General features: G+C 40.0%; 1 protein-coding gene across 2 annotated transcripts in view; it reads right to left on the bottom strand.

Annotated features, from left to right (window-relative positions):
* Positions 1–19050, bottom strand: part of PBX3 (PBX homeobox 3) — a 313497-nt gene that overhangs the window by 9587 nt on the left and 284860 nt on the right. The window contains exons 5-7 of one of the 2 annotated variants that reach the window (XM_073600316.1): positions 17288–17423; positions 3932–4097; positions 1986–2098 (exon numbers count right to left, since the gene is read on the bottom strand). In XM_073600316.1, coding sequence (XP_073456417.1) covers positions 1986–2098; positions 3932–4097; positions 17288–17423 — 415 coding nt within the window. The remainder of the gene's footprint in view (positions 1–1985; positions 2099–3931; positions 4098–17287; positions 17424–19050) is intronic. The other variant, XM_073600317.1, reaches the window with a different exon arrangement.

Genomic DNA, 19050 nt, shown 5'->3' with positions numbered 1-19050 from the left:
CAGATAGTATTATACACATCTAAAGGCAGCACTATAGTAATCAATGAGCCCATGCACACAACTACGTTTATATACAGAAATGTGCATTGCATTTAGCTACGCACAAAAGTAGGACACAGCTGCAGATATTACGGGTGTATGCACCTGTTCGTGGGTACTTTAGGCACAAATTTTGCGCAGGATCTTCTAGTTATGTCAGCAAGAACCTTTCTTTCTTGTGGCAAATATACATGCCTGTGTGAATGAGCCCATATGGACGTAGATCTACAGATTGCACACGGGTATTCGCATAAACACAAGTACTTTAGGCATGTATTTAATGCAGGATCGTCTGGCTCTGCCCGCAAGAACCTTTCTTTCAGGCAGAAGATACGCGCGTATGGCCATGTAAATGTGCCTTTTATCTAAAGACATGTTATCTGTGTTCAGCCTTATTTACAAAAACTTCCCATAGACCATTACGTTAAAAACCCCAGTTGGTCCAGAGGGGGAGGTGGGAAGGGTGCTTTAAAATTATTTTCCTAAGGAATGGGCTTATGCATTTCTCTGTCATTAACTTCAATGAAGTATTAATGGGTCAACGAAACTTACCAATATAAAATACTAAAGCAGAACTAGACCCACTGATTTAAAGCCTAAATTCACCTTTGGGAACATGTCACACCTGTATTTAGGGTGTAACATGTTCCTTGGCACCAGCTTGCACCCCCAGAGCCCTCCCCCCTTGACAGCGTGTGGGGAGTTCTTCTCCCCTGCAGCTGCTGTCACATTTAAAATCGGGTCGCACAGCCACTTCATTCATTCACAGAGATTTGTGAATGAATTAAGTACAAATTCCGTCCACCACCATGACAGACGAGCTTGTAGCTTTCAGTGGACTTCAAGTGTGGTAAGTAGCTCATTCGTAGTCCATTGACACTTCCTTTAGCTTTCCAAATGAAAGCCCATACAGTGGTATGGGTAGAAAGCTGGAAGAAAAGTGTGCAGGTGCCTGACATTGCACCCATGATTCACAGATCATGGTTGTAATTCTTTGCAGGCTTCTGTTAAAAATAAAATAATAATAATAATTTTTGCAAAAACATGTGCATCTATTATGATTAATTAGCCTTTAACTGATTCTCATAACAGTTACATTTAGGGCATGCATTTGGTAATAACTGTCCCAGTTGCCAGTGTGCTTACATCAGCTTCCAACTAAACTTTCAAGCCCTAAAAGAAAAGGGATAGCGTCATAGTTGGTCACATGTTGCACCATGGCAATTGCAGATCTAAACAGAAGCTAAGATGGCGCCATCCTTGGCTGTGAACGATTGGAGAGTTTTGTTCTGCTTTAACCTCCCCCAATCAGATTTGAACCTCTCATGTGAAGAAAATGTACCTACAACTGTCAAGAGATGGCCTCCCTAGCACCATTAGTCTAGTTGAGCCTTTTCACCACATAATTGCTGACAAGTTCTGTGAATCTGGCATGCTTTATTCATTTCACATCAGCTTACATTTGGTTTATAATGGATTAGTAAGCATCAAATTACGCAATATCCTTGACCCACCAAAGATGATATCTTTACTAAGAGATACATGTTAGATATACTCTTCTAGAGACTGCATCTAGCAAATGATTAGACATAGGAAAAGAGTGATATTTACAAGATGGTCCCTTCTTGCTCTTATGTTCTCCAAGAAAAGTAGCAATTTTTAAAACCAATATGCATTTTATATGGCAACATGTAAAATATTTGATTTGGGATCTATGGTATTAAGTCTGGGGAAATTCTCAAAAGGGAGGTTCTGTTTGCCCAAGGACTCATCATCCCAAATTCCTTTTCCCTGAGCACTCAAGTCAGAGCCGAAGGCATTCACAAGAGTTACAAATGGCAAGGGCCTACATGCTGCCAATCGTGTGCACACCGCTGGTCGGTGTGTGTGCTTTGGGGTAGCTGTGGGAGGTGCACTGAGGAATGACTCAGGGGCGTCTCTCCTACCTGTGATTGCACATTGGCTCCAACTTGGGCCCCTTGGTAAGAATCCCCATTCAGACTCTGCATATTCATGTACATGTCGCCTGAATTTGGGAGATTAAAAGAACCAGAAGAACCTAGGAAAGGAAAGAGCGAAGGAGCTGAATAAAAGAAAAAAGGATGCTTGAAAAAAAGTATGAAGAACTAAAAAGGGGGTAGTTTACTGCTAATCGTGACATATAGTAGGCAGCCGTTATTATAACCCAACTAAAGGCCACAAAGGGGGTATTAAGAAGGAAGGTAACAAAACACCACTGTTGAATGTATCACAAGATTCTCTTGATTGGTCTAGATTACCGTTTATTTGCATTTAATCAGAAAATCTAGCATATGCCAATCACACACAAGTATTTCATTCTGCACAATTATTATTATTATAAAGACTCGGCCCCCTATTAAGAGGCTGTTGTAGAAAAGCACAGAAAATAAAAAGTCAAAATTGAAGAAGACTACTAATGCTAGCCATACATATATCGATTCTTCAAAAAATGTTACTTTGATCTGATAATTTTTATCAGTTTGGGGTTTGAAGCAATCAATACTATGAAGTACAGCACATGAAGTTTCCCTGCATTGGTCTTTGTAAAAAAAAATACAATAAAAAAAAAATGTTGAACTGAATGTAAATAATTCAAAATCAAATCAAAATGATAATTTCACTGCAAAATTAGATTGATTCATGTACTGTATGGCCAGCATAGGTAATCCTAACTGAACCTCCTTTTTATAAATATAAGTTCAACTAGACTGAATTAGAAAACAATGTGAAGAAATGGGACTGTTTTAACACCTGAACTGATCACGCCTCTCTATTGGGCATCATTTCCCTAAATACTAGATCAACTTATTAAAACTGACCCCAGTGCCAAAAAACGTTAAAACAACGTGTAATAAAAAATAATAGATACGCGCTGCACATTATTTTAATTTGTTTATTTTTATTTTGTGAAGTGAATCACAAGATCACAAGAGTGTTAGCAGCTAGGAGTGAGAGAGAAAGTAGACATCAACTATGGGGACACTATATAATTTTTTACATTTCTTCACTTAAGAAAAAAAGTGAAGAGGAAAAAAAAGTCTGAAGGTAACCATGCTTACCTTACACCCCAGTTTCCATACAGGAGAGGATGATGTCATGATTCTTTCAGAAAGATCTTGAGAATGCTGATTATCCCAAATTACATCAAAAGATGCCCCTCAGGCACAGTGCAGGAGCATTCTTATGCAGGATTTCTCAAGATCCTACCAGAAGGACCAGGATAGGTTCTGTGGGAAGCTGGATGTAAGATAGGTATACTTTTACCCACAGTTTATTTGTGAGATGATGTTGGTATGGGGAAGGTCCACTTTAATGCACTTTTGCTTCTTATGTTTATTTGGTTCCTCGGAATGAAAACTGATAGACATTGGGGTAAGTTCATTAAACTCTAAGGGCAGCACATATGCACAATGATAAGTGTGCTCCCAAAAAAGGAATGTTTGGGCCCATTTTTTTATGAAGGAAATGGGCCTTTCATGCTGCATAGGTTAGAATAACTGAAGTGGGGTTTGGGCCTATCAAAAGGCTATTGTGTACATGAGCCCATAGTCCTCAGGTTTCATTGCTGCATGGTCATTATAATTTGGGAAGGGAACATGATCACACTGTTGTTGTTGCTGTGAAGAAAGAGATTTTGAAATGTTGGTAATTGAGGAAGGGGGCTTCCCACACAGTGAAGGACGATGCAAGAGTGTTTGGTGGACTATGTACCACTACAGACCAGTAAAGACTGTAATTTAAAGGCCATCTCACATGAACAAATCCCTGTGGTCTTTTATATATAGCCCCACGATTATTTATATAAATGTACACTTAAATTCCACAGTGTTTGGTTAGGTGTCTTGTACTGGAAGGTCATTTACAAACTTACCGGAATTTGGCGTAGTAGGAGAGCTGGTCTGGTTATTCTGCACAGCAGCAGCAACTGCATGAGCTGCATTCACGGCTGTTTTAGCCGCATAGAGGTTTGCTTCTTCCTGAAACTTGCCAATGTTTTTTTTGTACCTGATTCGCTTGTTCCCGAACCAGTTGGATACCTTAAAAAAAAAAAAAAAAAGGAAAAAGCGTTTTAAAACTGCTATGATTTTAATTTTATTGCATACAAATTATCAGAATTAGTTTACATTTTTTACTATAGTATCCTGCATCCGGTCACATGGTCTCCACTGTTGGAAAGTATTCAACTTCACAGTTGCTTGAGGATCTGGTGACCAGCCACTGTGGGTTTTCAGAGTTTCTAGAGCCCAGGTAAGGATTTTGTGGCTTCCATTATCATTTATGTGTTTAATGAAAGGAGGTAAAAAAGCGAACAGTGAGATTTTAGTTAAATGACAGGTAAGTTTTAATGCGGATATTAGCATTGATACGCAGGCTCCACTAAGAAATTATGTGAAGGCTCCCTTTTCAAACGAACTGTAGTGTAATAAATAACAGCATTTACACCCACAAATCATTGACCTTCATCATTTACGGGAGTCCATGACAAAAGCAAAATGCCTGTGTGATAAGCCCAGACTGAAGTCCCAGCAAGAAAAAGCTTGCTATTTTAACGAAGGGTCTTTAAACTGTGTAAAAAAAGGACTTTTTACTGTGCCTAAGACTTAAGGAGTCCCAGACTGTGGCCAGGGAGAACAGAAAAGGCCCCATTGTCGGTGGGAATAGACAAAGTCTCAGAATTATGTGGGCGGCACAGTGGTGTAGTGGATAGCACTTTCGCCTAGCAATAAGAAGGGTCGCTGGTTCGAATCCCAACCATGACACTACCTGCCTGGAGTTTGCATGTTCTCCCTGTGCCTGCGTGGGTTTCCTCCGGGTACTCCGGTTTCCTCCCACACTCCAAAGACATGCTGGCAGGTTAATTGGATCCTGTCTAAATTGTTCCTAATATGTATGAATGTGAGTTAGGGACCTTAGATTGTAAGCTCCTTGAGGGTAGGGACTGATGTGAATGTACAATGTATATGTAAAGCGCTGCGTAAATTGACGGCACTATATAAGTACCTGAAATAAATAAATAAATAATTTATTATTATTATTTATTTCAGTTACTTATATAGCGCTGTCAATTTACGCAGCTCTTTACATATACATTGTACATTCACATCAGTCCCTACCCTCAAGGAGCTTACACTCTAAGGTCCCTATCTCACATTCATACATACCAGGGACAATTTACTCAGGATCCAATTAACCTACCAGTGTGTGAGGAAACAAGAGTACCCGGAGGAAACCCACACAGCACAGGGAGAACATGCAAACTCCAGGCAGGTAGTGTTGTGGTTGGGATTCGAACCAGCAACCCTTCTTACTGCTAGGTGAAAGTGCTATCCACTACACCACTGTGCCGCTCCACTTGGTGGTCAGTGGGAGTAAAAAAAAAAATGACATAATGCCTGTGGTCAGTAGGTGGAGGAATAGTGCCACATCATTGGTGTCAGTGAAAGAAATAGTGTCCAACCGTTTATATCATTGGGAGGAATGGTACTACATTGTTGGTGTCACTGGAAGCAAGGGCTGGATAAAAGCAAGCAAAGGGCCACATGCAGGCCAGTTTGGAGACTACTGAGCTAAATATCATGGGGTTGATTTATGAAAAGCAAATAGACACTCTGCAAGAGCAGTTGCTCCAGAGCTTAGTAAATTAGCAGAAGTTCTGCTGACTTTCATCATTCAATATCATTAAATCATGTGCAAGCAATAATGCTGTTTTTTTTCCTTGCATGTGATTGGCTGTTCTTTGCAAAGTGATGTACCTCATTTACTAAGCTCTGGAGCAACTGCACTTGCAAAGGGCACAGTCTATTTGGCTGTAGTAAATCTACCCCCATGCCTCTGTCAGAGAACTAGTATGTAGAACAAGAATCACCTATAAGTGTTTTAGTGGCATATTCATGTGATAATGAAAACAGCCACACATTAAAAGAGAATATGGGATTTGGGGTTTTTGCAGATTTATACTTACCTAGGTGGATGCAGCATCGGCCCAATGCTGCATCTGTCCCCCGCTGGCTCTAACACTGAGAACCACGCAATTTAACACCACAGATCACTTGGTTCTCACAGCTCCCCGAGCAGAGAGCTGCTGATTGTCAGTCACCGCTCTCTGCTCTGACCCCCTCTTCGCTCACTAGAGCACTGGGCTGTGGAGGGAGCAACTGACTTAGGCTCTCAGGGACTCGCTGAGAGGCAAAGCCTGGGTGCTAGTCCAGGCATGTGGGTGGATCCCGACTCCAGCTTTGTGATACTGCCCGAGCCTAGACCAGCTCTGTGACGTCTGCAGACAGCTGACATCAGCCTGCTCTCTGCTGAAAACGAGTCACAGGAGTGCAGAACAAACTGCACTCCTGTGATCCATGGAAGAAGTACAGCCAAACAAGCTTTGGCTGTACTTCTCTTTTAAAACCTCACAATTTTCAGGATTTTTTTTACCTTATAGCTGAAGATAGAAAACAATTTTAAAGTGGACCTGTTACCTACACACAGTACATTAAACTCATGTTTCCAGAGAAACTATATGCAACCAAACACATTTACGTTATAAAATTTCTATTATATTTATGTCAATGCTTCATTTGAAGACTATAAAATCGCATCAGTAGGGACAGGCCTGTAAAATAATGTAGTGCTGTGAACACCTGGGTCAATTACCTGGAACAAGCATGCACCATATAAAATCAGATTGAATATAGAACTTTCAATGTGCATGCTGGTTGTTACTGATCACTTGTAAAAGTATAAATACCAAAGGATCAGTAAGTAAGCCTTTATATAAAAAAAAGTGTAGCCAATCAAGTAAGTTTTCTGGTGTAATTTGGAGCTGAGAGGTTTAAAGAATTTTTACTAATTAAATTTATTTTTTGAGGGAGAATACATGTTTTTTTTTTGTTATATTATCTGAAGACCAACTAGCTCTAAATCCCTGTTATCATTACAGCTATTTTCACTTTTCTTGAAATTGAGAACCATTTTAATAGTAGATACAGCAATGATGCATGATAAAAATGTCATAAAAATTTTTAAACTAAAATATGTTAGCTTTGGATAGATGTAATTAAGCTTCTCATCTTGGATTGACCTTTCCATCCACCTTTAGTAGCCATTACAAAGTGACTACACCATATTGTCAAGGTAGAAATTTAGAAAATGCAGAGATCTAAGAGCTGTAAGAAGTCATTGGGGTTGATTTACTAAAGGCAAAAAGACTGTGCACTTTGCAGTTGCTCCAGAACTTAGTAAATGAACAGAAACTCTGCTGACTTCCATCATCCAATCATATACAAGCAAATTTTTTTTTTTTTGTTCTTATGTTCCTTGCACATGATTGGGTATTCTTTGCAGAGTGAAGCCTTCCCTCATTTATTAAGCTCAGGAGCAACTTTGCAAAGTCTATTAGCCTTTAGCAAATCAACCGCATAGTGTCATTCAGTCCACCAGTGAACAGCTAAAACAGGAGGATTCACATTTGGTAGACTAACTCTGAGAAGTACTGTTTTTTTGTACAAGCAAATCAAAGATATAACACAATTGTTCTCTATTACATCTGTTGTGACCCGCAGTTCAAACCTCATTCTCAATGCCATCCCTGGCCAATATTTGACGCTACATTTTATATATTTTGCTTACCATTAACCTGCCAACCTGCAGAGCAATAATACATTAATGAAGGCGGGCGAATAATTATTGTAAAAAAAAAAAAAAAAATCTAATTACTGCTTTATTAACAGCTTTAGAAGTGAACAAATCTCTGGTGTGTGCAGAGGAGGGACAATTCTGTAGTCTCAACAACAGCCCTGTCTAATAAAGGCTTCCTTCTGTCCTCCCCCCATTCCATTTTAATATCGCCAGAGCCTTGGGAGGCCTCGGGGTGCAGGATATTCTTGATGTGGTATAGAAATCCATCCTAGCTTCTCCAGTGCTTCTTAATCTTTAATATCAAGGCAATTAAAATTAACGACTGCTAGTGTGGGCAGTGTTTCCCTGACATGCATTGTTTGATGGCATTACCTTGAGGTTAAACTAACGAGCAAGGTTTAATTGGAAGCAGTGAAAAGAGAACTGATCATACGTTATGTTTAACCTGCATGAAAAGAACCAGTTAAAATCAGCAACTGCTTAAGAGTGGCACAAAAAATACATGTTCATTTCAAATCTGTGCTTGCAGAAATACCATAGTTCATAATATACCGCAAACAGCAAGAGCTCTCTGCTTACATGAGTTAAAATGCGCATGTGGAATTTATGCCTAATTTATGGAACAGATAAGGCAATTCTGAAAACAAATGGACCAAATTTGCTGCTATGTATAACAATGTGGTGTTTTTTGTCTAGGAATTTGTTTTTAAGTGTCTGCAATGCTTTTAGTCTTTACTAAAGTTTCTTTAACTGCAAAGCTTGCAATAGTCTAAAATTGTTATTTTAGATGAGATTGTTGGTTACAAACACAGAACTCCTATCTGCCTGCTTTCAACTCTTTTTTTTCTGTACGCTCCTATTTCCAAGGCCTTGTTTTACTGATCCGCAAATAGAACCATTTGACCAAGCCTTTACCAACAGGAATGTTAATAGCACCAGTCCCAGTACACCACTCACACTTTCCTTTAGTAATCTGGTCACTAAATCCAAGGGGTAGATGTTGCAGCCATAGACTTAAAGTGGAACTAAACCAGTTAAATTTCTGCCATGTGGCAGGAATGTAACTATCACATTGGTTGTGCTCTTAACATGGCTGGTGTCATAACTGATTACATGTGCAGCATCATGGCAGTTGAAGATCAAACATAGGCAAAGATGGCAGCTTCCTTGGCTGACAAATATAGGAGGGTTTAGCTCCGCTTTAACATCACGCCCCCCCTTACCTTTTATGCTGTGTTCTCTTTAAAGAACATAGGGGGTTATTTACTATAGGAAATCCACTTTGCACTGCAAGTGCACTTGGAACTAAAGTCGCTGTAGATCCGAGGGGGACATTCAAGGAGAATAAAAAACAGCATTTTAGCATGCACATGATTGGATGATAAAATCAGCAGAGCTTCCACTCATTTCAGATCTACCCCTTAGATTTAGAGCGACTGCACTTCCAAGAGCACTTTCAAGTGGATTTGCCTTTCGTAAATAACCCCCATAGTCATCTGCCAAGCAGATCCAGCATTGTCCTTTAGCGATCCACTGTGCAGGTGTGACCACCTGTGTCCTGTGCTGTCACCTTGGTCCTCCTCAGCCAGCTGCTTCACTTGGCTTCAGACAGCATGGCCCCCAGTGACACACCTAGCTCCATCCCTGGCTATTCTGTAAATGTGTGAGGGGGATATCCCAGGAGGTGGTGGGAGCATTACATGTCTCTCTAGCCTAGGCTGGAAGGCAGGGAATAGACATAAAGTCAATCGGAGTAATAGATTTAACTAAATTTTAAAAGGTACAATATTAAAAATCAGGCTCGCATACATACAGGAAGCAGTGTACCTGTTCTGGGATCCAGTTTTCCATCCAGGCATGAAATAGTATGCCTGACTGACCAGTCTGAAATTAGGGAGATTTGGAGTGAGATTTGGTGATGTCACTACTGTGTAGCTCACTATTCTCTGGACTCTTTAGCATTAGGAAGTAAAGCCTTGTCTCTACTAAGAAGGCTGCCTCCACAGAAAAACAAACAACTGAATAAGTCCTGGTGAGTCAGTAATGGGGGAAGTCCCTTGCCTTCTGCCTGTCCTTTTTTTTTCAGCACAGCTTTTAGAGTTTAGTTCTTTAAAATTTAGATTTCATAAACATTTGCACAAGGATTCAAAAAATAAAAATGTCATAAAAATTTTCACACAGATTTTATTTCCCTGTGTTTTTACACTGCCTTATTTTCTTTGGAAAATCAAGCAACATCTTCACGCCCCCCAGCTGGAAGAGGAACATTTCTAGAACGAACACTGACAATAGATTTACAATAAGTGGTGTTGACTAACTGAGCTGTGCCCAGTTGCAGTGTTTCCTGAGATAGCATCAGCAAGTCAATTATTGTTTTTTTCTTCTTCCCTGGGTTGTGTTCCTTTAACAGCTCCCTGTTTCCCACCTTTGGCCCTGAGCAAAACCAGACAGTCTGTATTGGTCTCCCTCTAAATGATCCATCAGTCATTGCACAACGCGGTTACAAATGTTCTACTCTCTCAAGAAATCTTCTAATGCCGCGTACACACAAGCGGACTTTCCGGCAGACTTGGTCCGGTGGACCGGACTCCGTCGGACAATTCGATCGTATGTGGGCTCCAGCGGACTTTTTTTTCCCCAAAAGTCCGATGGACCTAGAAATAAAACATGTTTAAATCTTTCCGATGGACTAGCGTCCGGTCGAAAAATCCGCTCGTCTGTATGCTAGTCCGACGGACTAAAACTGACGCTAGGGCAGCTATTGGCTACTGGCTATCAACGTCCTTATTTTAGTCCGGTCGTACGTCATCACGTACGAATCCGTCGGACTTTGGTGTAATCGTGTGTAGGCAAGTCCGTTCATTCGGAAAGTCAGTTGGAAGTCCGTCAAAAGTCCGTTGGATATTCCGGTCGAAAAGTCAGCTCATGTGTACGCGGCATAAGCCTAAATTGTGGGCTCCTTGAGGGTCGGGGCCAATGTGAGTGTGCGATGTGTGGAGCACTACGTAAATTGACAGCACTATATGGGTAGTACCTTAAAATCAAAAATAGGGATAATTGTAGACGCACACCCACACTCACTCAGGTTGAGCTGGATGGACTGGTGTCTTTATTCAACCTTACTAACTATGTAACTATGTAAAATGCAAGGGAATACACATGAAAATGTGTTTGTAGGTGTACTGTACACATGTGGTGACCAGGCTAAATCCACATCAACTCCCCATCTGAAAATAACAATTATTTGACACTGCCTACCTTTAAACCACTGTTGACTAAACACTGCTCTTTTTATAACAAACTGTCAAATTTTGGATTTATTTTCAAGCAATTGACAGCTATGTTGTTTTAAAGCAGTTTGTAATCTCTAAAGAGAAAAAATAGCTGACACATTCTGATCAGAATACCCCTGCTCCTGGGGGCACAAATTACCCTGGATGCACACTTTGAAACCATCCACTGTAATGATTTTAAATAGATATTCTTAGAAGTAAATATAATCCCTAAACCTTAAAATACTTTGACATTCATTGAGACTGAAATGGCAACATGGGATATCTACATACTTGAAGCCAACACGCCAGAGTGCTTTGCAAAGCAATGCTGCAGGCAAGCTGTCCCTGTCCCTTGTTTGCACGCTTACCAACCAAAATATCTATGCATGAAAAAAAGAATAAGTATCTTCTCTTCCCTTCCTCTAAAGTCAATTAATGAATTAGTCCTAATTGCAGACTCGTTTAAGAGTGGTTTTGTTTTGCTTATTTATCAAGCTAATTACAGCGTTCACATGGCAAGAAAAAAAAAGTCCATAAATTATTAGGTAAATGCTTCATCTCTCTGCAGTGGTGCAATGTGTTTTATGTTGTAGAAACCCGCTTTATATCTTTTACTGGAGGTTTTAATGAGGCAACTGTCATGCACCTGTTTTCATAAAAGCCCCTGCAGGCATGAGACTTTACTCTGGCACAACTTACAAGGCATTTAGCTGAGGATTTACAGAATGGCTGGAGCTAGCTGCAAGGGTCAGGTGTGACAACAGTACCTTGCTCTTATACTTGTAACACTATGCTGGCTCATCTTATAAGGTACACATTTTCCTCAATGTGCTCATATTTCTTTGCACAATCAAAAATCTCCTGCTGACCTAACTGGCCCTAGTGCATAGCTCCAAAATCTCCTTAATTGTGAGGGTCTGTCCCTCTTTTCAAATTAAATCCCTCTGTCCCCCTTTCCTCCTTATTTATCCTTTTTTTTGGTCTATAAACTGTTTAACCACTTGCTTACTGGGCACTTAAACCCCCCTCCAGACCAATTTTCAGCTTTTAGCGCTGATGCACTTTGAATGACAATTGAATGGTCATGCTACACTGTACTCAAATGAAATTTTTATCATTTTTTCCCCACAAATAGAGCTTTCTTTTGGTGGTTTTTGATCACCTCTAGGGTGTTTATTTTTTGTTAAAAAAATTTAAAAATACAGAATTAAAAAAAAAAAATATTTTGTTATAAAATTTTGCAAACAGGTAATATTTCTCCTTCATTGATGTACGTGATGAGGCGGCACCAATAGGTGGCAGTGATGGGCACTGATGGGTGGCAGTGATGGGCACTGATGGGTGGCAGTGATGGGCACTGATGGGTGGCAATAATGGGCACCACTGGTGGGCATTGATAGGTGGCACTTGTGGGCATTGATAGGTGGCACTCATGGGCATTGATAGGTGGCACTGTGGGCACTGGTAGGTGGCAATGGCAGGGGGTACTGGTGGGCACAGATGAGGCATAACTGCCTCTTCCTCTTCGGGACCGATGTCCCTTGCAGATAAGCCGGTGATCGGCTCTTTTTTCTCCTCACGCTGTTAGCGTGAGGAGAAAAAAAGGACGATTACCGAGCTTTTGTTTACATCATGTGATCAGCTGTCATTGGCTGACAGCTGATCACGTGGTAAGGTGCCAGGACCGGCCGCTTACTCAGATCTGTGATCACCCGAGTCTCAGTGACTCGGTGATCACAGCGCGCGCCCAGCGTGCACACGGGGGGGACATCATATGACGGCCTCCCGGACATTCAGGTCTGCGCTTAGGCCGTCATTCAGCTATAGCACGGATGGCAAGAGGTTAAACAATGTATTATTTAAAGCGGGGTTCCACCCAAATTTTGAACAATATCTGTATATATTCTCTTCCTTGCCTAGATGCTGACATGCCGTTTAAAAAAATTTAAATCGCCATAATTACCTTTTATTTTTCTATTCTTCTTTGCACTTCCTGGTTCTCCTCCCGTGGGAGTAGCGATGCATACTAGCTCATTATGCCTTTTGTCTTGCAGGGTCTTTTTTATTTTGGATTTTTTTCCGGAGGTTTACAACCTCTTTAATTCCGCAAACAGATTTCTAAACCTTTCTGCAATTTACTCTATGGGCAAAGCTCATTTCCTGTCTTGAGGATCAGATATCTTTCCCTACTCGTTATCTTCTAGGACACTGGTCCCCTCACTGGCCCCCGTGAGTTCTCATGCCTCTGGAGCCTATGGCTGAGGATCCAGCAGCTGCAAGTGTCACCTCCACAAACAGGAGGTGTCCACATCATACAGGTAGTCATGTGGACACCTGAAGAAGGACCCCAGGAAGCAAAGAGAAGAGATGAGGACTCCACATTACTTTTTTTTTTATTTCTCTGTTCTGGCCCACCCCTCATCCTCCATTATCACCTAGGATAGACTGACGTGTCCTGCTCCTTGTGCCCCCTTGGATATGCATGGAATATGTCCCAGGAGGCATAAGCTTCCATACAGCTCATCAATGGGGTCGGCTACCTAAACCAGGAAGAGATAGCTGCAGCCTGATGATTTCATGGAATAATGTGGCATGGAGAAGTGGAGGGTGGGTGAGTACCTGCATTGGGACTGTCCTAACTCACTTGGTGTGAATGGGCCCTTAATTGTCATAAACTAGCGCTCTGTGTGGAAAAAAAAAGTGTTGTTGTTTTGGGTCTGGAGATGTAAGGTGAGGTAGTTGTGCCCCCAACTTTTCCCTGTGCTTCTACTAGACTGATCTTTTGCAAAAAAATAAAAAATAAAATAATAATAATAAATAAAACCCCTACAGTGCTGGTTTGCTTGTCTTGGGGGTCAAGCTACCTCATTTACACCTATAGGAACACATGTGAAGGACAGACTGAAGGAGAATTAGCCTTGAAAGTGCTTTGGAGTTTCATATAGATGACTGAGGCAATGGGGCTCACATAACTGGATGCATATGCTTCACCTAAGCTATACAGGATTTTGCCTTCATGTGTAGTTTTTCTATATATCCAGGTAGAACCTTATACAGCACAAAAGACCAGATTTTAAAATCTCTTCTGTGCTCTAAATAAGACATTTTGCACCATACTGTGCTGTGTATTAAAAAGGTTGTCATTATGTTAAATAGAGAATACTTGTAACCTTTTTTTTTTTTTTCAATCTTTGTTGCATTTCTGTACTGCTGTTCTCCTGCATTCTCTTTTCAGATACTTTCTGTCTATGCGCTTGCACTCAAGCCATGGCTGAATGGTGTTTCTCAGGAATTGTTTCCTGATGGTGACAACAGTGGACAATGGATACAGTTATGTGTTGCAACAGCAACTGGTAGTCTCCATCAGAAGCCCATATGATGGGGTGGCAACAAAGGAATACAACTGAGAGACAGGGATAGACTGTCATTACTCCATAACAGGACATTAAACATTGACCTTTTTGGCAGGATGACCAAGTAGTTATTTAATGAAAGCTGGAAAGAATAGATAAGAAACCACGTGGGCGGAATTGAGATTTTTGTTTAAGAATTTCCACAATTCCTGTGTCCCCTAATGGATGATAAAGAAAAAAAACTTTTAGTCCATTACCAACTCAGACACTTTACCCACAACCTCCCTATGGCCCGTTACGTAGAGTTTAACAAGTATAATTTGTCAATTCCCTTATCTATAAAAAGTAGAGTCAACTCATTATGGAATGGATTACATAGGATCAATGACAGTTTCTGCCTCTGAGGAGCTCACTGCCTAATATCTCTACATATCTCAACAACAACAGTCATACACACATTAGAGCCAATTTGGTTATAAACCAATTAAATTACATTGCTGGATTGCTCCAGAAATGTGGAGCACTTGGTGAAATCTCATGTAAGCACATAAAAAAAAAAACAAATCCTATACAAGCGGAAAACTAATAAACCCAGGTCCCAATCTTTGTTGGGCATAGGTGCTAACTGCTTGGCTACCGTGCCACCCCAATAACTACAAAGTCGGGTTTAAAAAAGAGATAGGTACATATAGATCAGCCAATAGAAAAAAAAATAGAAAACCTCCCCTTGCAGAAACTTTAACCACAGTTGATCCAGAGGAAGGCAAAAAAGCATGACCAATTTTTGCTACAGTGGGGGAAAAAAGTCCTTCCTGATCCCCCCAAGGCAATCAGATATTACCTGGATCAACTATCTCTGACGCTAAGATATAGCTGTATAATAACTGTATCCCAAGTTTTATAGTAAAATAGATAACTAGATGTGGTAGAAAAAAGTTACCACTTTAACATGGAATTTCAGATTTTTTTTTTTGTTAAACAAAAGTGATATGTGATGCTTTAAAAATGTTGGGTAAAGAGAAAGAAGGTTAGTTTTAAGCGTGTCTACAAACAATAATAACAGTTCTATTCAGCACTAGTATGTCATTCCAAAAATAAGAGGAGACTGCACTGCATAAATATGCTAATTTTATGAAATCCGTGTTTAGCTCTAGGAAAAGTATTGTCATTGTGTCAGTGTAACTAGATGTGTCATTTCAACACATCCTTATAACCCATGCAGAAAAACTCCTAGGGTTAAAATGATGCAGGATCAGAATCAAATAGAACCCTGAAAGTGGGATTTGGAAATGAGCAGCCCCAACAGCCTGTAGAAATATGGCATATGCCAAGCACACTCCTGGAAATGTCACATATGACATATGAGACGTGACAAGACCCACAGACAGAGGGACACTCGTTGGCAGAGACCCATGGCAGAAGTGGGTAGTGTGGCATTTGAACATCTCAGTCCTTTATATTTACTGATGTCTAGCTCCCAAACCATTGCTGCATTTGTGATGACCACCTCTAAAGAGGAAACCTAAAATAAGGCCTAGCAATAGTTCAGGCGACAAGCAGGAATAATTCCATTGTCTTAACCCAATTAAATGCCTGATGCACAGGGGTATAGTAATACTAATTAGTCGTAATGCATTAATTATACATAATTATCGTAATTACAATTACTTGTAATTAATGAATTGCACAATTCTTAAATCCCTGGCTACTGGGATCATGTACAGATACTAAAACAATCCTTAAAACATCTGTCTGCAGATACAAAGCTCATTCATTTCTTAAAGACCTAATCTAGATGATAAAATATCTTTAAGAAAATGAGTTACAAATAACATTCATTACATATAAAATTTCTCAGGCATATAGAGCTACCATACTCCTTGTTATGGACCATTTCTAGGCAGGCTATAGTGGGACTACAGAATATGAACATTCGGTGTTTATAGAACTAACCCCTAAATTCCATACCATATACAGTATACATGTTATGTACATGTGTGTTCAATTCTTAAACCTGGAACGGTTACTGATAGGTTTGGCAAAACTTTGGAACAATACTTTAATATATACACCAAACTATAGTTCCAGTTTAGGTTTCTTAATATGCTAATGAAAGAGTTTAGCTTATATGCAATTCCTAAAAGTATATACATTTTCCTTAGCATGGCCTGCCCTACCAGTTAGATAATTTGTGTTCTCTGCTCATCCCTCTCTAGCATATTAATCAGCTGATTTTAAAAGAGAAGTATGACTAATATTTTTTTTGCCCATACTTCTTTTCTGGGTCACAGGAGTGCACTTACTTTACTTACATTTATACTTCTTTGACCCAGAACCAGCTGCCAGTGGACTAAAGTCAGCTGTCAGCTGATATAACAGCCAGTCCAGGCTCTGGAGGGATCCTGACAAAGATATCAGAATCCACCCAGATGCCTGCTCGGCAGCACACCGTTGAGAGCCTGAGCCATCTGATTTTGCCCCCTCTCTAGCCTGCTGCTCTTGTGAGTGTTGGAGGGGCAGAGCAGTGACTGACAGTCACCACACTCTGATCAGAGTGGACCGAGAACTGAGCGATCAGAAGACATGTGATCACTCAGTTCTCGGAGTTGGAGCCAGCGGGGGACAGTGGCAGCATCATAGGGATACTGCAGCCGTAGAGGTCAGTATGCATGCTTGTTTTTTTTTTCTGTTTTTTTTTTTACAATCCTCTCCTTTAAGGTGAAAAGTATATGACCAGGAGCATTCATACATTAGATCTACCAGCATACTAAAATTCTGACAAATGTAACTGTCACCTCTGGTACAGTCCTCTATAAATACTTCTGACCAATACTTTTAAAATACATTCACATTTTATTATAGTCAGTTCCTTCAGATGCCCAAGAATCATGGACACCCTACCCCCTTCCCACATGTAGGAGTAGTTGGAAGCTGGGAGTTTTGCATAGAAAAAAATGACCTGCTCACCTGTGACACTGTGATACTGCATTTCTTTGCCAGCTCCTCTTTGGCTTCCTCGCTTGGGTAAGGGTTGCTGAGGTGGGAGTAGAAATACTCATTTAAGATCTCTGTGGCTTGTTTACTGAAGTTACGTCTTTTTCTCCTGTCAGATTAATATAAAAAAGTATTCATTTGGTTTAGCTTACAAAACCATGTTTAGATGTATTTTATAATAAAATGATTTACTAGTCAGTAAATTTATTGAAATGATAACATAAGAGTTTTTGCATATGTACCTACAAAAGACGTGGCTGGTGGTGCCAAAGACTAAGGCTGGCCATACATTATACAATTTTCTTATTCAATTTCTTTTAAATTTACCTTCAGCTATGTAGTGCAAGGGCTTGCCTGATTGCATACAAACTGAAAGTGTTTAGGTTTGACCTCATATTATATGGTTTTGGTAAATCTAAAGGAAAATTGAAAAAGAAAATTGTATAATGTATGGCCAGCCTTTGGAGGCGTAATTTATAAAGCAGTATATCTGACATTCATCAACCATTCACTGCAAGTGAATCTTTCAGGTGCATGTATTTTAAATTACAGTGATTGATTCCCCACCAGTGATTTGGCCCTTGCATGATAAAGTGCCAGAATAACATACATTTTATTCCGATCATAAAAGAAAAGTGCTAAAGCAATTAGACAAGTCAAGAGATCCTTTTAAGAGAAAAAAATGCAATGCTATAATTTTCTTAGTGCAGTTTAAAGATTAACGAACACTTTTGATTGGTTGCCACCTGTCCTCCAGTTTTTAAAATGCCCATTGCATCTGTGATAATACATACTACAGATCCAAAGACCCTTCTATGTAATGTAGGTGTAATTATTAGATGGTCTGATGAGGAATCCACCATGGGCGGTGTGCCTCTAAAAGACTGTTTTGCAATTTCATTTTGTGTACAAATTAGTTCCAGCAATAATAATTGTACATATTCATGAACTACACATCAAACATCCCAACTGGTCCCACTTATTTGGGATTTATTTGGGTGTCTTTTTTTTATTTCACGTGTTTTCAAGCTTCAGACAGTTTTTTTGGCCAATGAAAGGCATTTTCGGTGACATCATATGTTGTCGTCCTTGTATCTGCTTCCTGGTTTTCTGTGTGGTGTCTTGTGCTACCAAAGCTCTTGAGCGGTGTCCACTAACAGGGAGTTCTTGTAAACCTTCACCAGGAGGATGAAAGTCTCCGCATCCAGTATGAACATTCCTAAATCAACCATTTTGTTCACAAGCCTGAGGTTGCTTGGAGGAGGACACTGGTTTTTCGGAACTAAAATGCTTGTGCTGCATGTTTTCAGGTGCTCCAATTAAAGTCTTTGAAGCCATAAATGCATGATTCTGCCTGAAAAAATCTCTTTGCATGACTCTCAGGTATGAATAGCCACCACTGAACATAATGGGAATCTTCATGTTGAGTATTGTCGCAATTCAGGAAAATGCAACACATTCTTCAGGTGTGAATGAGAGCATATACTGGGGACAGAGCAACTGAATAGGTTTCATGTTTCAATTACATATTGGGTCAAGTTTGAAAATGAAAAGTGTATGTGTTTACAATATGTCAAATCACTAGAATAAAGACTCCAGTTCAGTTTCAGAAGTGAAACCTTCAGTAATTGAGAATAAAGGAGCAAAAAATGGTCTCCTTAAATCTGACCTCATGTTCATGCTGTCCTGTTTCTTATTAATAAAGAAACAACCTACAGAAAGAAGAAAATGCTCGT

The sequence above is a fragment of the Aquarana catesbeiana genome, linkage group LG09, assembly GCF_042186555.1.
Source record: "Aquarana catesbeiana isolate 2022-GZ linkage group LG09, ASM4218655v1, whole genome shotgun sequence".
NCBI classification, from domain to species: domain Eukaryota; kingdom Metazoa; phylum Chordata; class Amphibia; order Anura; family Ranidae; genus Aquarana; species Aquarana catesbeiana.
Note: the sequence above shows the minus strand (reverse complement) of the source record. Positions and strands in the feature narration are given on the sequence as shown.